We start from the raw sequence: 21,497 nt of genomic DNA, 5'->3' as shown, positions 1-21,497 counted from the left end.
AACCTTCCTTCCGAGGAGTGGCTGGTGGGTTTGAACCGCCAGCTGTCTGGTTAGCAGGCAAGTGTCTTAGCCACTATGCTACCAGAGCTCCCGAATAGTGGTTTAGGGACAGTAAAATCTGACTTTAACCAGAAATTAAACTAGCATTATACCTAATTCAGGCTGTGAATATGTTGTGGATATGTACCTAGCAAGAGAAATTCCTATGTATATAATCAATAGTCAGTCAGATCCAACAGAGTAACTTCTGCAGGTGTTTTTTTTTTTTTTTTTTGCTGGCCTCTTTATTAGTTTTTACTTCTTGGGTCAAAAATCCAGGTTTTACTTGCTTTGTCATTTCTTAGTAGCATAAGTAAATTGATTGTAGCTCATTAATAAGTCATTCTGAAGAGTTTTCAAACAAAAAGCACTTTCCCTATAGCCCCTGCTGCCAATGCTGCATATGTTGAGGTTCTTAGCAGATTCATTGTCAAGCATGAAGTAGGTGGCTCAGATGGCAGTTGTCACTGTGGTACTAAACAGGAAATGTTCTACATAGGTTTCTGCAAATATATTTTGTAAAAATTGCTTAGTTTTCGTGCTTGTCATTCATGCTCCCATTAACCTATAACTTTTTTTATTTATTTTTGAACTTTATATTGTGATTTGGGTGAAATTTTACAAAGTAGATTTGTTTTACATTCAACAGTTTATATATGTTTTGTTTTGTGACACTGATGACATTCGCTGCGGTGTAACAGCTCTCCTCCCACTTCCTCCCCATGTGCTTCTTGCTTATGCATTCCTGCCTCCCTACCTTTCTCCCTAAGCAAATGATACCCTTCTGATCTTCCTTGGTTGATTGTTTTAAGCAGTGCATCTCCCTGGTGTAGTTGTTTAGCACTGAGGCCTGCCTATTATTTGGCTGAGAGTTAAACCACAGGAATGAGTTCAATTCGTGATCCAAACAGTGACTTGGGGCCATAGTCTCCGGGATTTCACCAGTCTCTATCTGATCAGTATACCTGGTCTTTTTTATGTTTTTTAAATTTTGTTGCACATTTTTTTCTCTCACTCTCTCCAGGATCTCCAATTTTGATCCCTTTCAAAGTGGTTGGCATTGGTAGCCAGGCACCATCTAGCGCTTATGGTCTCAGGCCTCATATTGGCTGAGATTCTCATGGACCATTAGTCCTTTGGACTAAGTGTTTCCATATGTCTTCACACTTCTTAGCTCTGGACAAGAGTTGACTAATGGTTGCATCTTAGATGGCCACTCACAGGCTTTTCAGACCCCAATCACTACTCACTGAAGTAAGGTATAGAACAGTGTTTTTGTGTACTATGCTATGTCACTTGAGCTTGATGTCCCCCATGACCATGGTCCCCAAATGGTTGGGCCAGCAACTCACTCCCTCAAGGTGCTTAGTTGTGGCTAAGGAGTAACCTGAATTTTGCCCTCTGTTAGCTTTATATATTGCACATTGACATTTTTATAGCACATAGAAATACGTATGTAGGAATATTGTCTGCCAAACCTTGGCCTATAACTTCTTTATTATTTCATATACATATAACTACTGGTATATGCTTGCACATGCATAAAATTAGTACAATTGGTAGGTATTTTCTGTTTGCTTTTGATCCTTAAGTCAGTTTTACAGTCTATTCCTTTTCATATTCACAGATGGAATTAATAGAAGATTGGATTACATGTTTGAATGCTAGGATATAGAATTTTACTTCAATGCTTGGCAAAATAGCAGGCTATTTTTGAAGCATATGAAGAGGAGGCCCTTGGAGATTTGGCAGTGTTAGTTTCCTTAAGGATCCCTGGTGGTACAGTGGTTAAGCACTTGACTGCTAACCAAAAAGGTTAATGGTTCGAACCCACCAGCTGCTCCATGGGAGAAAGATATGGCAGTCTGCTTCTGTAAAGATTACATTTGGAAACCCTATAGGGCAGTTCATTTCTGTCCTATAGAGCCATTATGATAAGGAATTGACTCAGTGACAACAGGTAGTTTCCCAGTAATGTTTCTGTCCAAGTGACCTCTTAAACAAAATTTCCTTAAAACTCTTGAAACAGAACTAATAACTGCCCAGAGTCACCACAGAGATTTGATTATTAGAGGACCTTATTAGGTTTGTTCCCATCAACCTGAGGGAATTGTTACCCTTCAGAATGAATATGTAGGCCATAAATGATTTCTAAATATCTATTGTGGAATGTCAGTGAAAATAATAGAGTAGGGACTTCTGAAACTTATCTATAAAAGCAATGAAAACACTGGCAAAAATTGTCAGAATCAACTTATGCAGAATTCTAAAAATTAAAGGCAGCAATCTGGAGAATATTTATTTAAGAAAAATAGTGAACTTTGTGGCAATTTAACTTCTGTTTATCCCCAAGTAGCTCTAGTGTCATAGTGGTTGAAGCATTTGGCTGCTAACCAAAAGTGGGTGAGAGAAAGATGAAGTGGTCTACTTCTGTAAAGGAGCTCTGGTAGCATAGTGCCTAAGGCACTTGACTGCTAACCAGAAGCCTGGAGGTTCAAACCCACTAGCCACTCCTCAGAGGGAAGGTTGGACAATCTACTTCCATAGTGATACTGCCTCAGAAACCCAAGGAGGGTTTGCTTTGAGTCGGGTCTGACTCACGACACATAACAACAACAACAACACTTCTGTAAAGATTTACAGCCTTGGAAACCCTGTGGGGCTGTTCTACTCTGTCCCAAAGGATTTCTGTGAGTTGGAATTGACTTAATGGCAATAGGTTTTGTTTTGGTTTATTTACCCCCAAGGAATCCTAGTAGCACAATGGTTAAAGTGCTCAGCTAATAACGAAAAGGTCAGTGATTCAAACCCACCAGCCCTTCTGCAGGAGAAAGATGTAGCAGTCTGTTTCAATAAAGATTTACAGCCTTGGAAACCCTATGGGAGCAGTTCTACTTTACCTAATCGGGTTGCTATGAGTCGGAATTGATAATGGAAGTGCGTTTTTGGTATTTACCACTACCCACCCCCTCCAGTTCCTTTAAAAACCAACAGCCTACAATTATGGTAAAAACTATCAGCCTGGGAGAAAGTAGAGGGGACAGAACATAGTTGATGTTCCTAAAAGTCTAATCCCAGAGAATTGTCATCATTTGATCTGTCTGGTGGTTCCCTGGAAGACCTCACTTGCAAGACTGTGTTTACTTGACCTGACCTGAAGCTCTCCTAATGCAAACAGCTTTTTCCACAGGGGCCTTTGTCAAAACTTTTAGAGGCACAGTTTCATTTTGTAGCTATCTGGGGCAGTGGATAACGTTTGGGCAAACAGTAGCCTAACCAATAGGTGTAAATGGAAAATCTGGAGAAGAGTAGTCTTTATTGACTTTGAAAAGCTCCAGTGTATTCCTGGGGTCTAAAATGCCATTCATGTGTGTAGTGTTGTGTGCATGTTCAGGAAAGACCTCACAAGGCCCTAAGTTCTTACTTCTGGCTCACCTTGAGGTCTATGCAAGCAGGAAGTGAAGGCTAAGGCAGAGTTGTCGATTACTGAGCTAAGTGTTGAGGAGCTACCCAATACACACAAAGCCATTCAGTAAAGGCTGGTAGACTTATTTGTTCCAAATATTTAAGGAAATGTCTAATCATTACCTAACCACCAAGCTAACTAAGCAGAGGCTTGCTGGCTACATCTGACAAAGAATACAGACTTTCTAAAATTATTTCAGAAGGGTCACTAAATAAGTAATAACAGTGTCATAAAGCAGTAACAACAATCCTGGGGAGGAAGACTCTGATTTCCACATTTGACACACAGGTCATGTAAAATATTTAGTTTTCAACAGAAAATTATGAGCCATGCAAAGAATCAAGAAAGTAGGGCCTATATACAGGGAAGGAAATGAATCAAAAGAAACGCCCTGAAGAAGCCTAAACACTGGACTTACAGACAAAAACTAAACCAGCCATTTTAAGTATGTTCACAGAACTAAAGGAAACCATATCTAAAAAAAAAAAAAAAAAAAAAACTAAACTAAAGGGAAGTATAAGAAAGGTCTCCCACCAAATAGAGAATATCAATAAGGAGATTAAAAAACCAAACCTATTGCCATCGAGTCGATTCTGACTCATCACAATCCCCATTGGGTTTCTAGGTGGTAAATCTTTACAGAAGTAGATTGTCTCATCTTCCTTCTGTTGAGTGGCTGGTGGGTTTGAACCACCAACCTTCTGGTTAACAGTCCAGTGCCTTAGGCACTGTGCCACCAGAGCTCCAATAAAGAGAGAGAGGGGGGATTAAAACAGACAAACAAAAACACTAAATACAAATTTTGGAGTTGAAAAGCATAATAGTTGAAATGAAAAATTCACTGGAGGATTTCAACAACACATTTGAACAAGTGGAAGGAAAAATTTGGATACTTGAAGTTACTGAGGTTATCTAGTCTGAGGGGAATGAAGAAAAGTGAACAGAGTCTCAGAGACCTCTGGGACACTGTTAAGCATAATAACATGGATATAATGGGAGTCCGTGAAGAAGAAGAGAGAAAGGAGCAGAAAGAATACTTGAAGAAATAATGGCCCAAAACTTCCCAAATTTGATGACAACCAGAAGCTCAAAGAACTCCAGTTAGGTCAATGGAGAATTACACACTTAGACACATCATTGGCCTCTATTGTTGCTCAAAGTTAAATGAGATTGGCTCTTTTATACAATGAGCACAGAGAGAGTCACATTAATTCTTTGAGTTAGTAGTGAGGCCAGTCAGAGTTTTAGATTGTTTAAAATTAACAAGTAGTGATTTCTGTGTTCAAACCATTTCTGTGTGTAAGCCACAGTGGTGAGGAAAGTGTAGGAAAGGAGAAATTGCAGCTATAGGCATACCTCAGAGATATTGCAGGTTTGGTTCCAGACTACTGCAATAAAGTGAATATTTCAATAAAGCAAGTGACATGAATTTTTGGTTTCCCAGTGCATATAAAAGTTATGTATATACTATACTGTAGTCTATTAAGTGTTCAATACTCACTTAAAAACCCACTGCCATGGAGTTGATTCCAACTCTTAGCAACCCCCATAGAGTTACCAAGGCTGTACATCTTTATAGAAGGAGACTGCCTCATCTTTCTCTTGTGGAGTGGTTAGTGAGTTAGAACCACCAACCTTTTGGTTAGCAACCCAATGCCTTAACACACCACCACCAGAGCTCTGTTAGTGTGCAGTGTTGTTGTTTGGTGCTGTCCAGTCATCACTGACTCGTAGCAACCCTATGCACAGCAGAACCTCCTGGTCCCGCTCCAGCTCCACAATCCTTGCTATACTTGAGCCCATCGCCACAACCACTGTGTCAGTCAATCTCGTTGAGGGCCTTCCCCTCTTTCATCAGCCCTCCACTTTATCAAGCATGACATCCTTCTCCAGGGAATGGTCCCTTCTGATAATATGACCAAAGTTGTTGTTGTTGTTGTTATTTGCCGTCGAGTCGGCCCCGACTCATAGCGACCCCTCCTTGGGTTTCCAAGGCAGTATCACTACGGAAGTAGGATTGCCCAACCTTCCTTCCGAGGAGTGGCTGGTGGATTTGAACCGCCAGCCTTCTGGTTAGCAGTCAAGTGCCTTAGCCACTATGCTACCAGAGCTCCCATGACCAAAGTAGGGGAGATGAAATCTGGCCATTCTCACTTCTGGCTGTACTTCCTCCAGGACAGATTTGTTAGTTCTTTCAGCAGTCCATGGTACTTGCAGCATTCTTTGCCAGCACCACAACTCAAACGCATCAATTCTTCTTTGGTCTTCCTTATTCATTGTCCAGCTTTCACATGCATATGAGGTGATTGAAAATATCATGGCTTGTGTCAGGCACACCTTAGTCCTCAAGGAGACATCTTTGCTTCTCAGCACTTGGAAAAGGTCCTTTGCAACTGATTTGCCCAGTAATATATGTCATCTGATGTCATGACTGCTGCTTCCATTGGCATCAGTAGCATTATGTGTGTGCAATAGCATTATGAAAAAGTTTGAGATATTGTGAGAATTACTACAATGTGACATAGGGACATGCTATTGGAAAAAATGGTGCTCGCAGACTTGTTTGATGCAGGGTTGCCACAAACCTTCAATTTTTAAAAAACAGTCCTATGAAGTACAAAAATGTGAATTGCAATAAAACGAAATATGCCTATAATTGAGCAGGAATGAATGGCAATTACGTTATCCATTTTTTTATTTGGCCAGAAAATTTTGTAATTTTACAGTAAACAATTTAGTGTAATTATTTACTAGTTGCCTGCTATATGTGGAACAGGGAGCCTTGGTCATGCAGTGGTTAAGCTCTCTGCTGCTAATTGAAATGTTGGCGGTTCTAACCCACCAGCTGCTCCACGTGAGAAAGATGTGACCGTTTGCTTCTATAAAGATTACAATTGTGGAACCCCTATGTGGTAGTTCTGTCATGTCCTATAGGGTCACTGAGTCAGAATCAAGTTGACATCAATTAGTTTATATGTGGAACACTGTAAGTGATACTAAAATGTAAATAGTAGAGTACTTTCATAGGTCTCATTTAGTGAGGAAACCAAAACCATTTAATTAATGTTTATTGTTTGTTCTGTAAGTATTAGAATGGCTCTCTGAGTTTGGACTGCATCAATAAAAAAGGAAGGTATGAGTTGAGAGAATTCTAGGTGTAGGAGAATAAATTTGGTTGCAGTTGTATTCGAGAGGAGGAGTACTTGAGAGTTGTACTTGAGAGGAGGAGGAAATAATGCATAGATACAATGGTTCTGGTCTTTTTTGTGGTCACAGGCCTGAGATCCACTTGCCACACAAGTATACCTACAAATATATCCATGCATTCTTTCACACAGTTTCCTTGGACTCATTAAACCATTGAAGCATGTCATGAAGCTTCAAAGGATCCCTGATCTTATAGGTTAGATCAGGGCTGAGTCTTCACTGTTGTTAGCTGCAGTTGAGTTGATTCTGACTCATTGACAGACCCATGTGTGGCGCATAGTATTGTTCCATGGGCTTTACAAGGCAGCGACCTTTTGGAAGCAGGTCTCTAGGCCTGTTTTCTGAGGCATCTCTGGGTGAGTTTGAACCATCAACCTTTTGGCTCATAGTTGAGCACTTAATTCTTGAGTCTTCACCAGACCCCACTTTAAGGCAGGTCATTATTAGAGGGAACTGAAAAACAGAATTGAGAGAGAAAATTAAATATTTTTACATTTGGATGCCTTTTAGATTAGTCATATGAATTGGTTTGTTTTGGATCCAAAGATTTCAATTAAAATGTGACATTAAGTTCGGAGGTTTGTCCAGGAATCAGCAAACTGTGTTAGTAAAAGATACAAGAATGTTTGAGATGTTTAAAAGAAGAGTAACTAGAAAGAGGAGAATGCAAAGGATAGAACATTGGAGAATACCTCCATTGAAAGAATAGACAGAAAAACCTGCTAAGGAGTTTCAGACCAGTGGTTCTCAACTCTGGCCCAATCTGGAATACAAAATGAGATTTTTCTAGGCCTGGATATTAGGCTGTTATTTTCTTTTTCCTTCTTCCCAGATTAAGCTATGATGTACAATGAGATTTGAGAACTACTGGTAAAGAGAAAGAGGACCCAGAGGAGTGCATTTTCACAGAAGCCAATTTCAAATTTCAGTTATGGGAACACGCACCATTAGCTGTTGACAGAATCTGGGATCATTCAAGTTGTATGGCATGGGAGAGGGCTAACACTCATCTGCCTCAGTTATCCACGGGAGACCATGGAAAACTAGCACTGCCACTCATTGGGGCCTTTAAAATCTACCACCATCAGTCAGAGGCACTATCTCCAATTTGGCTCTGTTCAAACACTCTTTTATAGATGTAACATAATAGCTTCAGGAAGAAAATACTATAGTGATTGGTTTCACTTTATATAATTCTGTAACAGAACTCACACCAGGGTATTAGTTCAACACCTATGATGCACCTATGCCTCCTACCAAGTCATCAGCCTAATTCCTGTAAAGATTAGGACTTTGTGGAAAGTTTATTCAAATAGTTTAACTAGGACGATCAGTGCTTGTGAAAAGTGAAGACAGTTCAGCCTAAAGGAGTGTTGCATAGAACTGGATTTAGGCTGAACAACATCTTGTACATAAAGTATTTGGCTGCTATGAATAGTATCATTTAAGCTGTTTGAATTTTTAATCGGTAGGAGATTATTGCTATGATTTTCCAACCCTACCTAAGTGAGTCAATGTGACTCATATACTTGCTAGAATTTGTGACTCTAAGCTGTTACTATTCTTTTTCTTGTAAATGTACAGAAGCTGCTAATCAGCCTGATTGAACATTTGCAACAGCAGGGAATAAGATGTTCACAGCTGAGTTTTTCTAATGATACTTGGTTCTTTTATCATCTATGTTATGGTGGTGTTTGGTCTCATCACAGAAATCCACAGTTTTGCTTTATCAAGATAAAGCCAGCTCTTTACCTAAAGAGCCCTTCTAGAACATAAAGCTGTAAGTCATCAAGGTAGAAAGAATGTTAATCACATTATCTAGTTAGCATTTTGTGTTAAGGCAGACCTATATCATCTAAAAGAGTTATTATTTTTTCAATGCAACTTTTTGTTTTCCTTATTTAGAGAGTAATACACATCCATTGTAGAAAATTTAGAAATGTAGACAAAAATAATGATGATGTTGTTATGTGCCGTCAAGTTGGACCTAACTCATAGCGACCCCTCCTTGGGTTTCCGAGGCAGTATCACTACGGAAGTAGATTGCCCCATCTTCCTTCTGAGGAGTGGCTGGTGGGTTTGAACCACCAGCCTTCTGGTTAGCAGTCAAGTGCCTTAGGTACTACGCTACCAGAGCTCCCAAAAGTAATGATAGGAAGTATTTTATAATCCCACCTTTCAAAGATCCATGAGACAAGTATACTTTACATCTGCATTGGTAGTATTTTATGTTTAACCATGTTCCTTGTCGGGTCACCTTCATGACACTCATGACACAACTTAAAGACAGCTTTCAGATGCCTAAAGACCATTGCCAATAGTTCTGTATTACCCAGTCAGACGTGGCTTGCTTAGAAAAGGTTGAGATTATATTGCGATTTTAAGAATGATAATTTATTAAAAGTATTCTTCTTTATGCAGTTGTGAGTATCTTTGCCCCACTGTGTTGTGCTCTGTGTGTGTGTATACATAATTTTGGTACTGAATTAATTTTGCATATAACTTATACACCTTTACTAAGTATGTAGTGTAGGGGTGGACTAGAGCTGGAATGTAGACACAGCACACTTTAATACAGGGGCTAACTGTATAATTTTTATTGGCTTCCTGCATACAAGATAGGTCTCAAAGGCAGAAGCAGTATCTTTACCTTTAATTCTCCCTTAGCACCTAACAGTAGATACTTAATAAAACCAAGTTTGAAACTTCAACAAAAGATTCCCTTTGATTTCCTATGGCTGCTGGAGAGTTTCAGAAAAACACCAAATGTTTGTTCTTCAAGATTGGATTCAATAAATTGTTTACTTAGTACTAATTAGATTGGAGGAATTTAGGGTCAACATGGAAAGTGTATATTAAAGAATATTAACACCATGCATTTGAGTTGAATTAAAAAACCTGTCCAAAAAATATTTATTCAGATAATTAAAGCAAATAATCCAAATATCTAATTAAGTGCAGCACTGTAAATTACATAGTGTGGCTTCTCTAGCCATAAGTCTTTGTAAACTCCATGGTAGAATTTGTCATGAGCAACAGAGTAGCTCCTGATTGTTAAAGTTATCCACATAGGGTATTTCTGTTGTGAGCAGCACAAAGTAATTTTCTGGGAAGTTCGCTTTCTCTCAGGTGTGTAGAATTCTAATGCTGGGTTTGGTTTGTCTGGCTACTGTGCCAGGCTCAAAAAGGAGCCCTCCTAGTGGTGTAGTGTCTAAGGTATTTGACTGCTAACCACAAGGCTAGTCGTTCAAACCCACCAGCCACTCCTCAGAAGGAAAGTTGGGCAGTCTAATTTGGTAGTGATATCGCCTTGGAAATCCACAGAGGGGTAGCTATGAGTTGGATTCGACTCGATGGCAGTGAGTTTGGTTTGGTTTTTGGTTTAGAGGCAGAAGGGATCTCTCACTGTGGCTGAGAGACGTGAGAGACACACATTGCTGAGAGAGATGCTGGGAGAGACTGAGTGTGTTCCTGAAGTTGAATTGTAGCCTGTTGTTTCCCTAATAAACCCCATAATCTGTGAGTTCTGTGTGGCCACTGCAGCAAATTATCAAACCCAACAGAGGGGTGGTGGGTGCTGCGGGAGGAACGGTAGGTGTTAGGATTGATGAAAGGGCTGAAGGGAGGCAGCATGTCTGGCCTGGCAGGAGTAGGCCTTGGGCTACTGAAGGTGATTCTGTCTTCCCCTTGTGGGGTTAGAGGAGGTCAGAAGATGGCATCTTCTTGCCCATTTGGCACAAAGATTATTGGTGGTGGTGGTATTATATGCCATCGAGTCGGACCTGACTCATAGCAACCCCTCCTTGGGTTTCTGAGGCAGTATCACTACGGAAGTACATTGCCTCATCTTCCTTCTGAGGAGTGGCTGGTGGGTTTATAAAATTCCATAAAATGTATGTTGAGTACAATCCCTAAAATCTAGCCTTGTAGATTTTAGATGATCCTAAATTGAGTCCTTTGAAAATACTTCATATTTTCAGAAGAAAAGGATTATGACATTCATCATTGTGCATTTTACCTAATGGAAGAAAATTTTTTTAGAATGGGAATGCCAAAATACAGAGCAAAATTTCCTATTAAATTTAAAAACAAAATGAAACACCTTACTTTCTTGACAAGTGATACAGGATAAAGATTTTAAAAGAAAACCTCGTTTTGTTAATATTTAGTAAAATGACAAGGCTGAGACAAAATAGTTCATCTCTTAGTCCAAAAGGAAGCTTATCAGCCTAAAGCAAGAGGACAATGGGTCTGAAGAGAAGGATAATTATTTAGACCACTGTGCTCTGAAAGGAGTGCCTGGATAGTGCAAATGGTTAATGGCTAAGGTGCTTGGATACTAAATGAAAAGTTGGAGGTTCAAGTCAACCCAAGAGGTAGCTTGGAAGAAAGCCTGTTGATTTACTTCTGATAATTAGCCATTGAAAACCCCCTGGAATGTGGTTGTATTCTGACACACATGGGTCACCATAAGTCAGAATTGACTCCTCCACGGCAACAACTGGTATTCTTACAGAGATGCACAGATGCTACTGTTATAAGTAAACTAAGCCTTAGTCCTGCATGGTGAAATAATTATTGAAGGTGGGAAATGACACCTAGTTAGAACCAAAGCAGAAAATTCTGTCAGCCTGACAGAGTACAAAAACTTGATAAGCACCAAATTAGTACAGATGGCTGTAGGCGGTAGCTTTTTCACATGATAACCTGACAGATTGTTGATATAAATCAGGTTGAGAAGGAGCTTGTAGAACATGACTTCCCTGAATCCCATTGAGAAGACTTGGCTCTAGTCTTGTTTTGTCTCATCTCTGTTTTCATACTATATGGATGTTAACTTTTTTGGGCTTCAGTTTTCCTGTCTGTATAAAGGGGGAGTTGGAGTAAATGATCTTAGTCTCCTTCAGCTGTCGATGCTGTGATTTTAAACATACAAGTTCAGATGTTTCCATTAATCCTTACTCTATTTTTGTATAAACAAAAAATTTGAGGAAAAAAAGGTAGGGCACATACCATACACTTAAAAAAAATTTTAGGTCTATCATTTTTGAACATAATATGTTCAATAAATAAGTGTTTTTATTTGACATCTTACATATATATATATATATATATATATTAATAACTATGCATGTGGTGTTTCATATTAGATCTATTTGAAATGTTGATCCAGAGAATTATTTGGGATTACCCAGCTACTATATATGACAAACAGAAGCCTTTTGTGTTAATATTTAGTAAACAGAGTATTATTCTACATAATTAATTTTTGCTGGTTTCTGCATTACAAAATATAATGATAGTTATCTTGGCTTCTTAGAAAAGGATTTATTACCATATAGCTCAATAATTAGATCAATAAATAAAAATGAAGGAACCTGCTATGTTATTTAACAGCTCTTAGGAAACACCATTACATGAATAATTTGGTGTATTTGCTGAGATAATTAGAATTTATTGGAAATGATGCAGAAATATGGGACTATGTAGAATGACCTATCCCATCTTTCTTAAAGAGTAGCTTGGTTTAGTCACTATATCTTCTGGAAACATTGTTTTGGTTCTCTAGTACTACTGGGACAGACATACCACAAGTGGATGACTTTAACAAATGGGAGTTTATTTGCTAATAGTTTAGGAGGCTAGAAGTCCAAGTTCAAGTGCCAACTTTAGGGCCTTGAGCTTCAGCTCTGCCCCTTGTTCCCAGCCCACTGGAGCTGGAGGTGTCTCTTAACTCAAGCAGCTGCTGGTTCCTGAGGCTGACAAACCCATGGTTGACAAGTAATGGCACATTCCCAATATTATGAAGCAACATGGCAGGCCACTAGTTCAAATCTACAAACTGTCCCAAGATTGGCAGGCTGCTGAATGAAGAATCGGCTACATGCAGGGTCCAAGTGTGCCAGACCTTTCTAAAAGCTGCTGCTTATATACTAGAAGCAGACCACATCCCTAAGGTAGCTACTCAGCTGCTCACATTATATTCCACCATGGAGTTGATTACCAATCTCATATAGGGAATCACTACATGCAGCTGCCCAGCCAGGTTGACACGTAACATTAACTACCACAGCTACACATAAATATTATTCAGCAAAGAACTGTTCTTTCTATTGAAATCACCTTTTCTTTTTTTTTTTTCTTTTAACTTAGATGATTTTACTTTAAAACAGTAGTTACTACTTTTGATCAAAAATGAGAACTGTCTCTCTAGTAAACTTTCATGTACTGAACAAGTGCTTCCACTAAAATATAAAAAACTAGGATTAAACGAAGTTAAGATTAGTAGAGGAGGGAAAAGAAGTTCAGATGTAGACTAAGATCATATATGCCTGGACCAGACTGTCCATGTGGTATTGATTGAAGCCAAGTTTGGAGTACTCAGTGAGCAACAGAAGCATGAGTTTACATTTGTTTGCTTACTAATCACCAAAAAAAGCAAATGAAAGCTATTCACAACACATTACTAAGTAAGCACAAGTAAGCCTGTGCTTACCTTGCTTACTGGGTACTCCATCCCTGTCAAGATTATAAATTTGAAAAGAGGCTTTGATTCTATAGGAAGGTGCTTTGGGGTAGGAAAAGAGATAGTTGCCAGCAATACCTAGAAAGCAGAATCATTGATGTGGTGAAGAAATGTGGAATTGTTCACTGTAGATTAGTAAGTAAGCATAACTAAGCTTGTGCTTACCTTACTGGGTAATCAGACAAAGGTTGAAGGTGTGCCAATCTCTGTGAGACATCCAAGAAGTATGTTAGGAGTCATGGTCTACCTGTGGTTATGGCAAAGTAACATTTTAAAGTTGTATTTTAGATGTTGAGATTGGGTTTCAGCCAAAAAAAAAACCTCACTGCGGTTGAATCGTTTCTGACTCATAGTGACCTCCACTGGGTTTCTGAGGCTGTAAATCTTTACAGAAGTAGATCACCCCATCTTCCTTCTGTGGAATGGCTGGTGGATTTGAACTGCTGAGTTTCTGGTTAGGAGCCAAGTGCCTTATTCACTAGTAACACCAAAATCCAAATCTGTCTCCCAAATCTCACTTCTTTGTTTTTGCATTCAGAAGTGAATTAGGCTAACTTCCACTGCTAAAATTTTATTTCCAAGTGTGAATAAAGCAGAAGTCCTTGAATAAAGCCAACTTTTTTCTTTCTTAAAGCCTCATTTTTATAACTGGCACAAGCAAACTAAACTTTGCATATTGAGGTTTATTGAGGCAAGTGACTTATTGAAATGCTTTTTAGTAATTTATTTGGCTCAGCAGTAGACTTATGGAAAAGAATAATCTTTCTTCTCCATTTGATAGGTTTTGAACAGAAAATGAAATTGAAAAGAGCTGCTTAGCTGAACAGTTTTAAATAAACCTGTCAATTCAATTTTCAATTTCTGGTCTGTACCTGGGGGACTTTTGAAAGCATGTTAATATTAGTCATACCTCTTTTAAACTTTTTAATAGTGCAGTTGAAGAAGAAGGAAGGGTTATAGCTTATTTTGTGGAGCATCTCTACCATTGACTAAATGAAAGTAGTTGACAACTTTAAAATTTTGCTTTTATTTGAGACTTTGAGTTGCAGGGGAGATTTACTTGTGTTTCTGCTCACCCTGAAGCTCAGTATTGTCACCTTTTCTACTTGCATCTTGTTACATTGCCACTTTTTTTTTTTTTAACCTTTTTTTTTTTTTTTTAACCATATAAATCTCCATATAAGTCTCCATGAAGGAGAGCTTAACAGCAGAAGGCTTAACAATGTATGGTCTATGGAACAAATCTTATTATTAAAACCCCTTTACCCTTTAAAGTAGGGGCATATTTTCATCTAAGTTCCAGCTGCCATCCCAGGCTTTTGGTGAAGGATCATACTATGAGGGTATTTGCGTGCTATTAATACCTCAGAGTCTAATATCATAGCCTAATATCAAATTTGCTAATGTATGAAAATGCCTAGGCTCAAAATCAGAAGCAGAGACTCTAGAGAACAGTAATGGGAAAGTACAGTCAACATCAGATCAAGTGATGAAAATTTTACATATCAGCTAAATTTCACTCCTTCGCTTGTTTGTTGTAGACTAAGTCTGCATGCATCTTGCCTCAGATCACCTCTGCAAATCTAGCTTGTGGCTCATTGCTTAGGAGACTGGGATTGTTGATAAATATCATGTATGATCTGATTTGCTACATTATGTGCGTGAGGTTGAGTTTCCTTGAATCATGCAAACCTAGCAGTCTATGAAGATGGCTTTGGGGTGGTGGGTTTGAACTGCAGTCCTTATTTTGGTGCAGGTAAATGTAGAGGAAAATACTCATTTTTTAAGTGTATATGCTTATGCTAAGAAAGTGATCAATAGTTTTATGGAAATTTGCCTTTTTATTTGTAGATATAATACATTGCCAAGCAGAAGAACCCTGAAAAACTCAAGATTAGTGAGTAAAAAAGATGATGTACATGTATGTATCATGTGTTTACGTGCCATCATGAATTATCAGGTATGTTTATTGTTCTAGTCCTTTTAAAAAATCTGAATTAGTCGTAAACAGATCTTGTTCTTTCTGGTTTATTCATATGCTAAAGATTTAGTTCATTGGCCTCAAGTTAATATTTATGTTTTATAGTGGATTTAAAGGGAAGACAATCTCCCCTTGCAGTGATAAATTTACTTACCTAGATCACTTGTTTAATGTTTGTGACATTAGAAACAAAATAAGCCTCTGATTGTAGGCAATAAGGGAACAATTTTAAGTGGGTAGGAATGAATAGACTAACATTGTGGATAGCTCATTGACTTATATGGTGAACAAGCAAAAAGTTATGTTAGACTAAATATTCCTTTCACCATACTTATTTAGTCTCTGTGCTGAGACTATGGGAGCTCTGGTAGCATAGTGGCTAAGACACTTGCCTGCTAACCAGACGGCTGGTGGTTCAAACCCAAGGAGGGGTCGCTATGAGTCGGGTTTGACTCGATGGCACACAACAACAACAACAGTGCTGAGCACATTATCTGAGAACTGGACTGTATGAAGAATGCTGTATGAGGATTGGAGGAAGACTCATTAACAACTGTGATATGCAGATAATACAACCTTGCTTGCTTAAAGTAAAGAGAATTTGAAGCACTTACTGATGAAGATAAGAGCTCTGGTGGCTTAGTGCCTAAGGCATTTGACTGTTAACCAGAGGCTGTCAGTTCAAACCCACCAGCCACTCCTCAGAAGGAAGACTGGGCAATCTACTTCCATAGAGATAGCACCTCGGAAACCCAGGGAAGGGTTGCTGTGAGTCAGAACCAACTCGACGGCAGTGAGTTTGGTTTGGTATTTGGTACTGATGAAGATTAAAGACTATCATCTCCAGTATGGATTACAGCTCAACATAAAGAAAACAAAAATCCTCACAACTGGACCAATAAGCAACATCATGATAAATGGAAAAAAGATTGAAGTTGTCAGATTTCATTTTACTTGGGTCCACAATCAACACCCGTGGAAGCAGCAGTCAAGAAATAAGACACTGTATTGCACTCAGCAAATCTGCTGCAGAAGACCTCTTTAAAGTATCGAAGAGCAATGATAGTTCTTTGCAGACTAAGGTGTGCCTAACCCAAGGCATGGTATTTTCAGTTGCCTCATTTGTATGTGAAAGCTGGACAATGAATAAGGAAGAACGAAGAAGAATTGATGCTTTTGAATTGTGGTATTGGCAGAGAATACGGAAAATACCAGGGACTGCCAGAAGAACAAAAAAATCTGTCCTGGAAGAAGTGTAGCTGGAGTGTTGCTTGGAAGTGAGAATGGCCACACTTCCTCTTTCCTACTTTGGTCATGTTGTCAGAAGGGACTATTCCCTGGAGAAGGATATGCTTGGTAAAGTGGAGGGTCAGCAAAAAAGGGGAAGATCCTCAACAAGGTGGATTGACACAGTGGCTGCAACAGTAGGCTCAAGTATAGCAAGGATTGTGAGGATGGTGCACAACTGGGCAGTGTTTCATTATATATAGAGTTGCTACAAGTTGGAGCTGACTCAACGGCACCTAACAAGAAGTAGTTCCTGAATTTACAGAATCACCTGTAGGATTCTTGTTAGAAATATAGGTTCCCAACCTTCCTTTAAGAGTTGTGATGCAGGTTAACCATACTCTGAGAAACACTGGGAGTGACATAGAAACATGTGGGTTGGGTGTCGATCCCAACTCATAGCAACCGCTCCTTGGGTTTCTGAGGCAATATCTCTATGGAAGTAGATTGCTCAATCTTCTTTCTAAGGAGTGGCTGGTGAGTTTGAACCTCTAGCCTTCTGGTTAGCAGTTATATGCCTTAGGCACTATACCACCAGAGCTCCTAACAAGAAGTAGTTCCTGAATTTACAGAATCACCTGGCAGATTCTTGTTAAAAATACAGATCCCCAACCCTCCTTTAAGAGTTGTGATGCAGGTTAACCATACTCTGAGAAACACTGGGAGTAACATAGAAACATGTGGGTTGGGTTAATCCTGATAATAAAATAGAAGTTAGAACCTGGAGTATCTAGGATGAACTGATAGAGTACAAAACATATAGTTTGATAAGCAAATCAGGTATCAGATTTGGAAACACATTTCTAATGTAAAAATAGGATTTGAGTTCCAATGTTTTGGATATGATGGGTAGGGCCAGGTAGTGATCCAGGTAGAGGTTCATTATTAGAGTTCAGACCCTGTATAAGGGTGCTGCATTAAATTTAGGAAGGGAAACATGCATCCATTTATTCTTTCTTTCAATCAGTGAATGCACTTTAAAAAAACTACTGTGTATTAGACCCTATTCTAGGGATAGGGAATTAAATTAATAAGTTGCTCCATAGAACTTACTTTCTAGTGAGAAAAGAAAAATGATAAATAAATTGGTAAAATATATAGATTCCAGATGATGATAATGAAAGCTAGCACTTACATAGTGCTTTCTACAGGTCTGGTGCTTTTAAACCTATTAATTTGTTTAAATCTCATAACAACTCTATGAGGTTCATAATACTACTTTCTTCATTTTACTGATGAGGAAACTGAGACACAGAGAAATTTGCCTATAGCTGCTAGGTGTTGGAGTCAAGATTTGAACCCAGGAAGGCTGGCTCCAGACAACAATTACCAAGTACCATAGAAAAAATTATCAGAGAATAGGAAGGATAAGTGCTAGAATAGTTTGAAATAAGGCAACCAGGGAAGTGTCACTGAGAATAGACATTTAGTAAGAACCCAAACTGGAGTCTTTAGTTAGCATGCTCATTTGCTAACTGAGAAGTTGAAGCTTTGAGACCATGCAGAGGTGCCTCAGAACAAAGACCTGGAGATCTCCTTCCAAAATATCAGCCACTGACAACTCTATGAAACATGGTTCTGTTCTGACACACATGAGATTGCCATGAATCAGAGTCAAGTTGATGACAACTGGAATGTAGATAGAGTTATTTTAGATGAGAGACTTTGCATCATATTTTTATCCTCATGACAATGAATTAGTTTTAGCTTCATTGCTGTCAAATCGGACCCGACTCATAGCAGCCCCTCCTTGGGTTTCTGAGGCAGTATCACTGCGGAAGTAGATTGCTCAACCTTCCTTCCGAGGAGTGGCTGGTGGGTTTGAACCGCCAGCTTTCCCATTAGCAATCATATGCCTGAGGCACTATACCACCAAAGATCCTAATGAATTAGTAGAGAGGAAAAAGTAAATAAATAATGATGGAGGATGGAGAGACTTGCTGGAACATATAATGTTTTAAAGTAGGTGAGAAGGAGTGGGATCAGTTCCTCAAATGGATGTGTTGGCCTTGGATTGCAACACAAGGCAGTTCATTTTAGGAAGAGGTGAGAAAATAGACCAAAAATCTATGTAGGTGAGTTGATGTGGTAGTGAGAGATTTTTGGGAGCTGTTTTTTCTGATTGCTTTTATTTTTGCAATGTAAGAGGAAATAAGATCAGGAACTGAGAGTGAGCTTGGGAAAGAAGGCATAATTATTCAACTCAGCAGAATCAAGAACATTCTTGAAGCTGTTATTGTTTGTTTGAAGCTTTTTTGTTTGTATAGAAGGATGAAATAACATGCCTCAAAGCAAGGCAAGTTTTCCAAGCTCTTGGCTCTATTAGCCACTGCCCAGAGAAGGGACCAGAGGCAGTGGTTGTCAACACTGCTGCACAATGGAGTCACCCTGGAAGGTTTAAAAAAAGATTAAGTTGACCTGAAGTGAGTCTTAGAGAATCAGTATTTTGTTGTTTAATCTTCTGAGGTGATTCTGTTGAGCAGCAGGGATTGAGAATCTCTGGACTGCAGCCTCTGGGACATCCTCACCATTTCAATGAAGGGAAACAACACACAGTTCACTCATAAAGATTGGAAATATGGTTTATATAATAGCATAATATGCTTAATAATAGCATCATTCCTGAATTTTTTGATGGTGAATTGTGTTCAGATACTGATGTGGTAGAGACATAAATGTACTTACTATGGTATAAATTACATTAGATAGAAAGTTCAAGTTTTGTTTTTGAATCAACATTAACAGTCTCCTAACTTGATTCCTAATGCCTTGTTTTTTCCACGTTAATTTCAGTATGGTTTCAACATGGTCATGTCTCATCCACATGCTGTCAATGAGATTGCACTAAGCTTAAACAACAAGAATCCCAGGTAAGCTTGTTTTGTGATATACAAGTCTTAATCATAGTAGGGGAAAGTGAGAGCTAGTTAACACTTAAGGAGCCCTGGCAGCACAGTGATTAAGCTCTCCTAACCAAAAAATGGTGATTTGAACCCACCAGCTCCTGCATAGGCAGGTAGAGACAAGTATTGATTTGTGTGGCAGTAGGTAGAGACAAGTAATGATTTGGGTGAAAGGAGGGGCAGTGTACCAAATGTTAGTGATCAACATGGTGGCATTGAGGAAGAGGAGGAAAGAGAGAGGTACATGGAGGTACAAACAACAAAGATGAACCCTTTTGCATGTACAGTAATGCATTGTCAGTGATGGCAAGCATTGGATAGAGGGGTGGACAGGCTGAATGATCAGGTGTGGCTAGGCAGGGAGTAATGTGCCCATGACCATGTATAGGGTTAGCAGACAGTGTTTCTACATGCATATTTGTATGTGCTATAAGAATGTCCAGGTGTCTAGCAGAGTTAACAAGGTGCAAGGTTATGGTGGCTTCTTGGCCACAGCCAGCTACCCAGAGGGAGTGAGTAGATGGACTATGGTCACAGGGGACATCAAGCTCAATTGGCATAACATGCTACACAAAAACATTGTCCCACATCCTACTTTGGTGAGTCGTGATTGGGATCTTTAAAGCTTGCAAGCATCCATGTAGATGCAACATTGGGTCTCTCCTCATCCAGAGCAAAGAAGAGTAAAGAGCACCAAAGATTCATGGAAACAATTAGTCCATGGGACTGGTAGATCATGCAGTCCTCAGCCTGTTTGACCATAAGACCAGAAGAACTTGATGGTGCCTGGCTACCACTGACAACCCCTCAGAAGGGGATAAGTGCAGGAGATCCTGGATAGGCTGGGAGAACAATGTGGAACAAAACTCAAAATTGTAAAAAAAGACCAAATTTGCTGATCTGATAGAGCCTGGTGAGACCCCTGAAACTAATAGCCCCTACCCACCTTTGGGTCTAGAATTAAATCTACTCCTATGGCTTCCAGCCAAACAATAGGCAGGCATATGGGGTGAACATTTACATCACGTAGATACCCTACTTGGAGCAATCAATCATGGGAGAACAGAAGGGCAGTGTTTACTCAGGGAGACCACTGGGTGGGGGGGGGGCAGAAGCGCATGGGAGGGAAGGACACAGGGAAGAGGTACCTACAGGAAGGAAGTGGGAAAAGAGCTATTATACTGTGGAGAATTGCAGTCGTGTGTGAACTGCTGTATGGAAAATGAATTTGCTCTGTAAACTTTCACTCAAATCACAATAAAAATTAAAAAAAAAAATACTACTCAAACTACATGTCTATCAGTTTGCCATACTGTGGTGGCTTGTGTGTTGCTATGAGGCTGGAGGCTATGCCATTGATATTTCAAATACCAGCAGGGTCACCCATGGAGGACAGGTTTCAGTGGAACTTCCAGATTAAGACATACTCAGAAGGTGGACGGGGCCATCCACTTCTCAAAGAATCAGCCAGTGAAAATCTTATGAAAAATAGCAGTGAACACTGTGATATATTACTGGAAAACTTCATAAGTAGCCCTGAAAACATTGTCCAATATAGTGCTGGAAGATGAGCCCCTCAGGTCAGAAGGTACTTAAAATATGACTGGGGAAGACTGCCTCCTCAGAGTAGAGTTGACCTTAATGATGTGGATTCTTTTAGGACCTCCATTTGCTGATGTGGCACAACTCAAAATGAGAAGAAACAGCTGCAAACATCCATTAATAATTAGAACATGGAATACACAAAGTATGAAAGTAGGAAAATTGGAAGTTGTCAGAAATGAAATGGAATGCATAAAGATAGATATCCTAGGCATTAATGGACTAAAATGGACTGATTTTGAGCATTTTGAATCAGACAATCATATGGTCTACTATGCTGGGAATGACAAATTGAAGAGGAGTGGCATGGCATTCATCATCACAAAGAATGTTTCAAGATCTGTCCTGAAGTACAATGCTATCAGTGATAGGATAATATCCATGTGCCTACAAGGAGCTCTGGTAGCATAGTGCCTAAGCACTTGACTGCTAACCAGAAGGCTGGCGGTTCAAACCCACCAGCCACTCCTTGGAAGGAAGGTTGGG

At 39.3% G+C, this 21,497-nt stretch overlaps 1 protein-coding gene across 1 annotated transcript in view; it reads left to right on the top strand.

Annotated features, from left to right (window-relative positions):
* FMNL2 (formin like 2) overlaps positions 1–21,497 on the top strand; it is a 429,889-nt gene that overhangs the window by 337,174 nt on the left and 71,218 nt on the right. The window contains exons 7-8 of the mRNA XM_042783649.1: positions 15,090–15,198; positions 19,300–19,376. Coding sequence (XP_042639583.1) covers positions 15,090–15,198; positions 19,300–19,376 — 186 coding nt within the window. The remainder of the gene's footprint in view (positions 1–15,089; positions 15,199–19,299; positions 19,377–21,497) is intronic.

The sequence above is a fragment of the Orycteropus afer genome, unplaced genomic scaffold (assembly GCF_000298275.1).
Source record: "Orycteropus afer afer isolate SDZICR_OR568_19922 unplaced genomic scaffold, OryAfe1.0 scaffold00023, whole genome shotgun sequence".
In the NCBI taxonomy this organism is placed as follows: Eukaryota; Metazoa; Chordata; class Mammalia; order Tubulidentata; family Orycteropodidae; genus Orycteropus; species Orycteropus afer.
The sequence above is the reverse complement of the archived record's forward strand: the minus strand, read 5'-3'. Positions and strand labels throughout refer to the sequence as shown.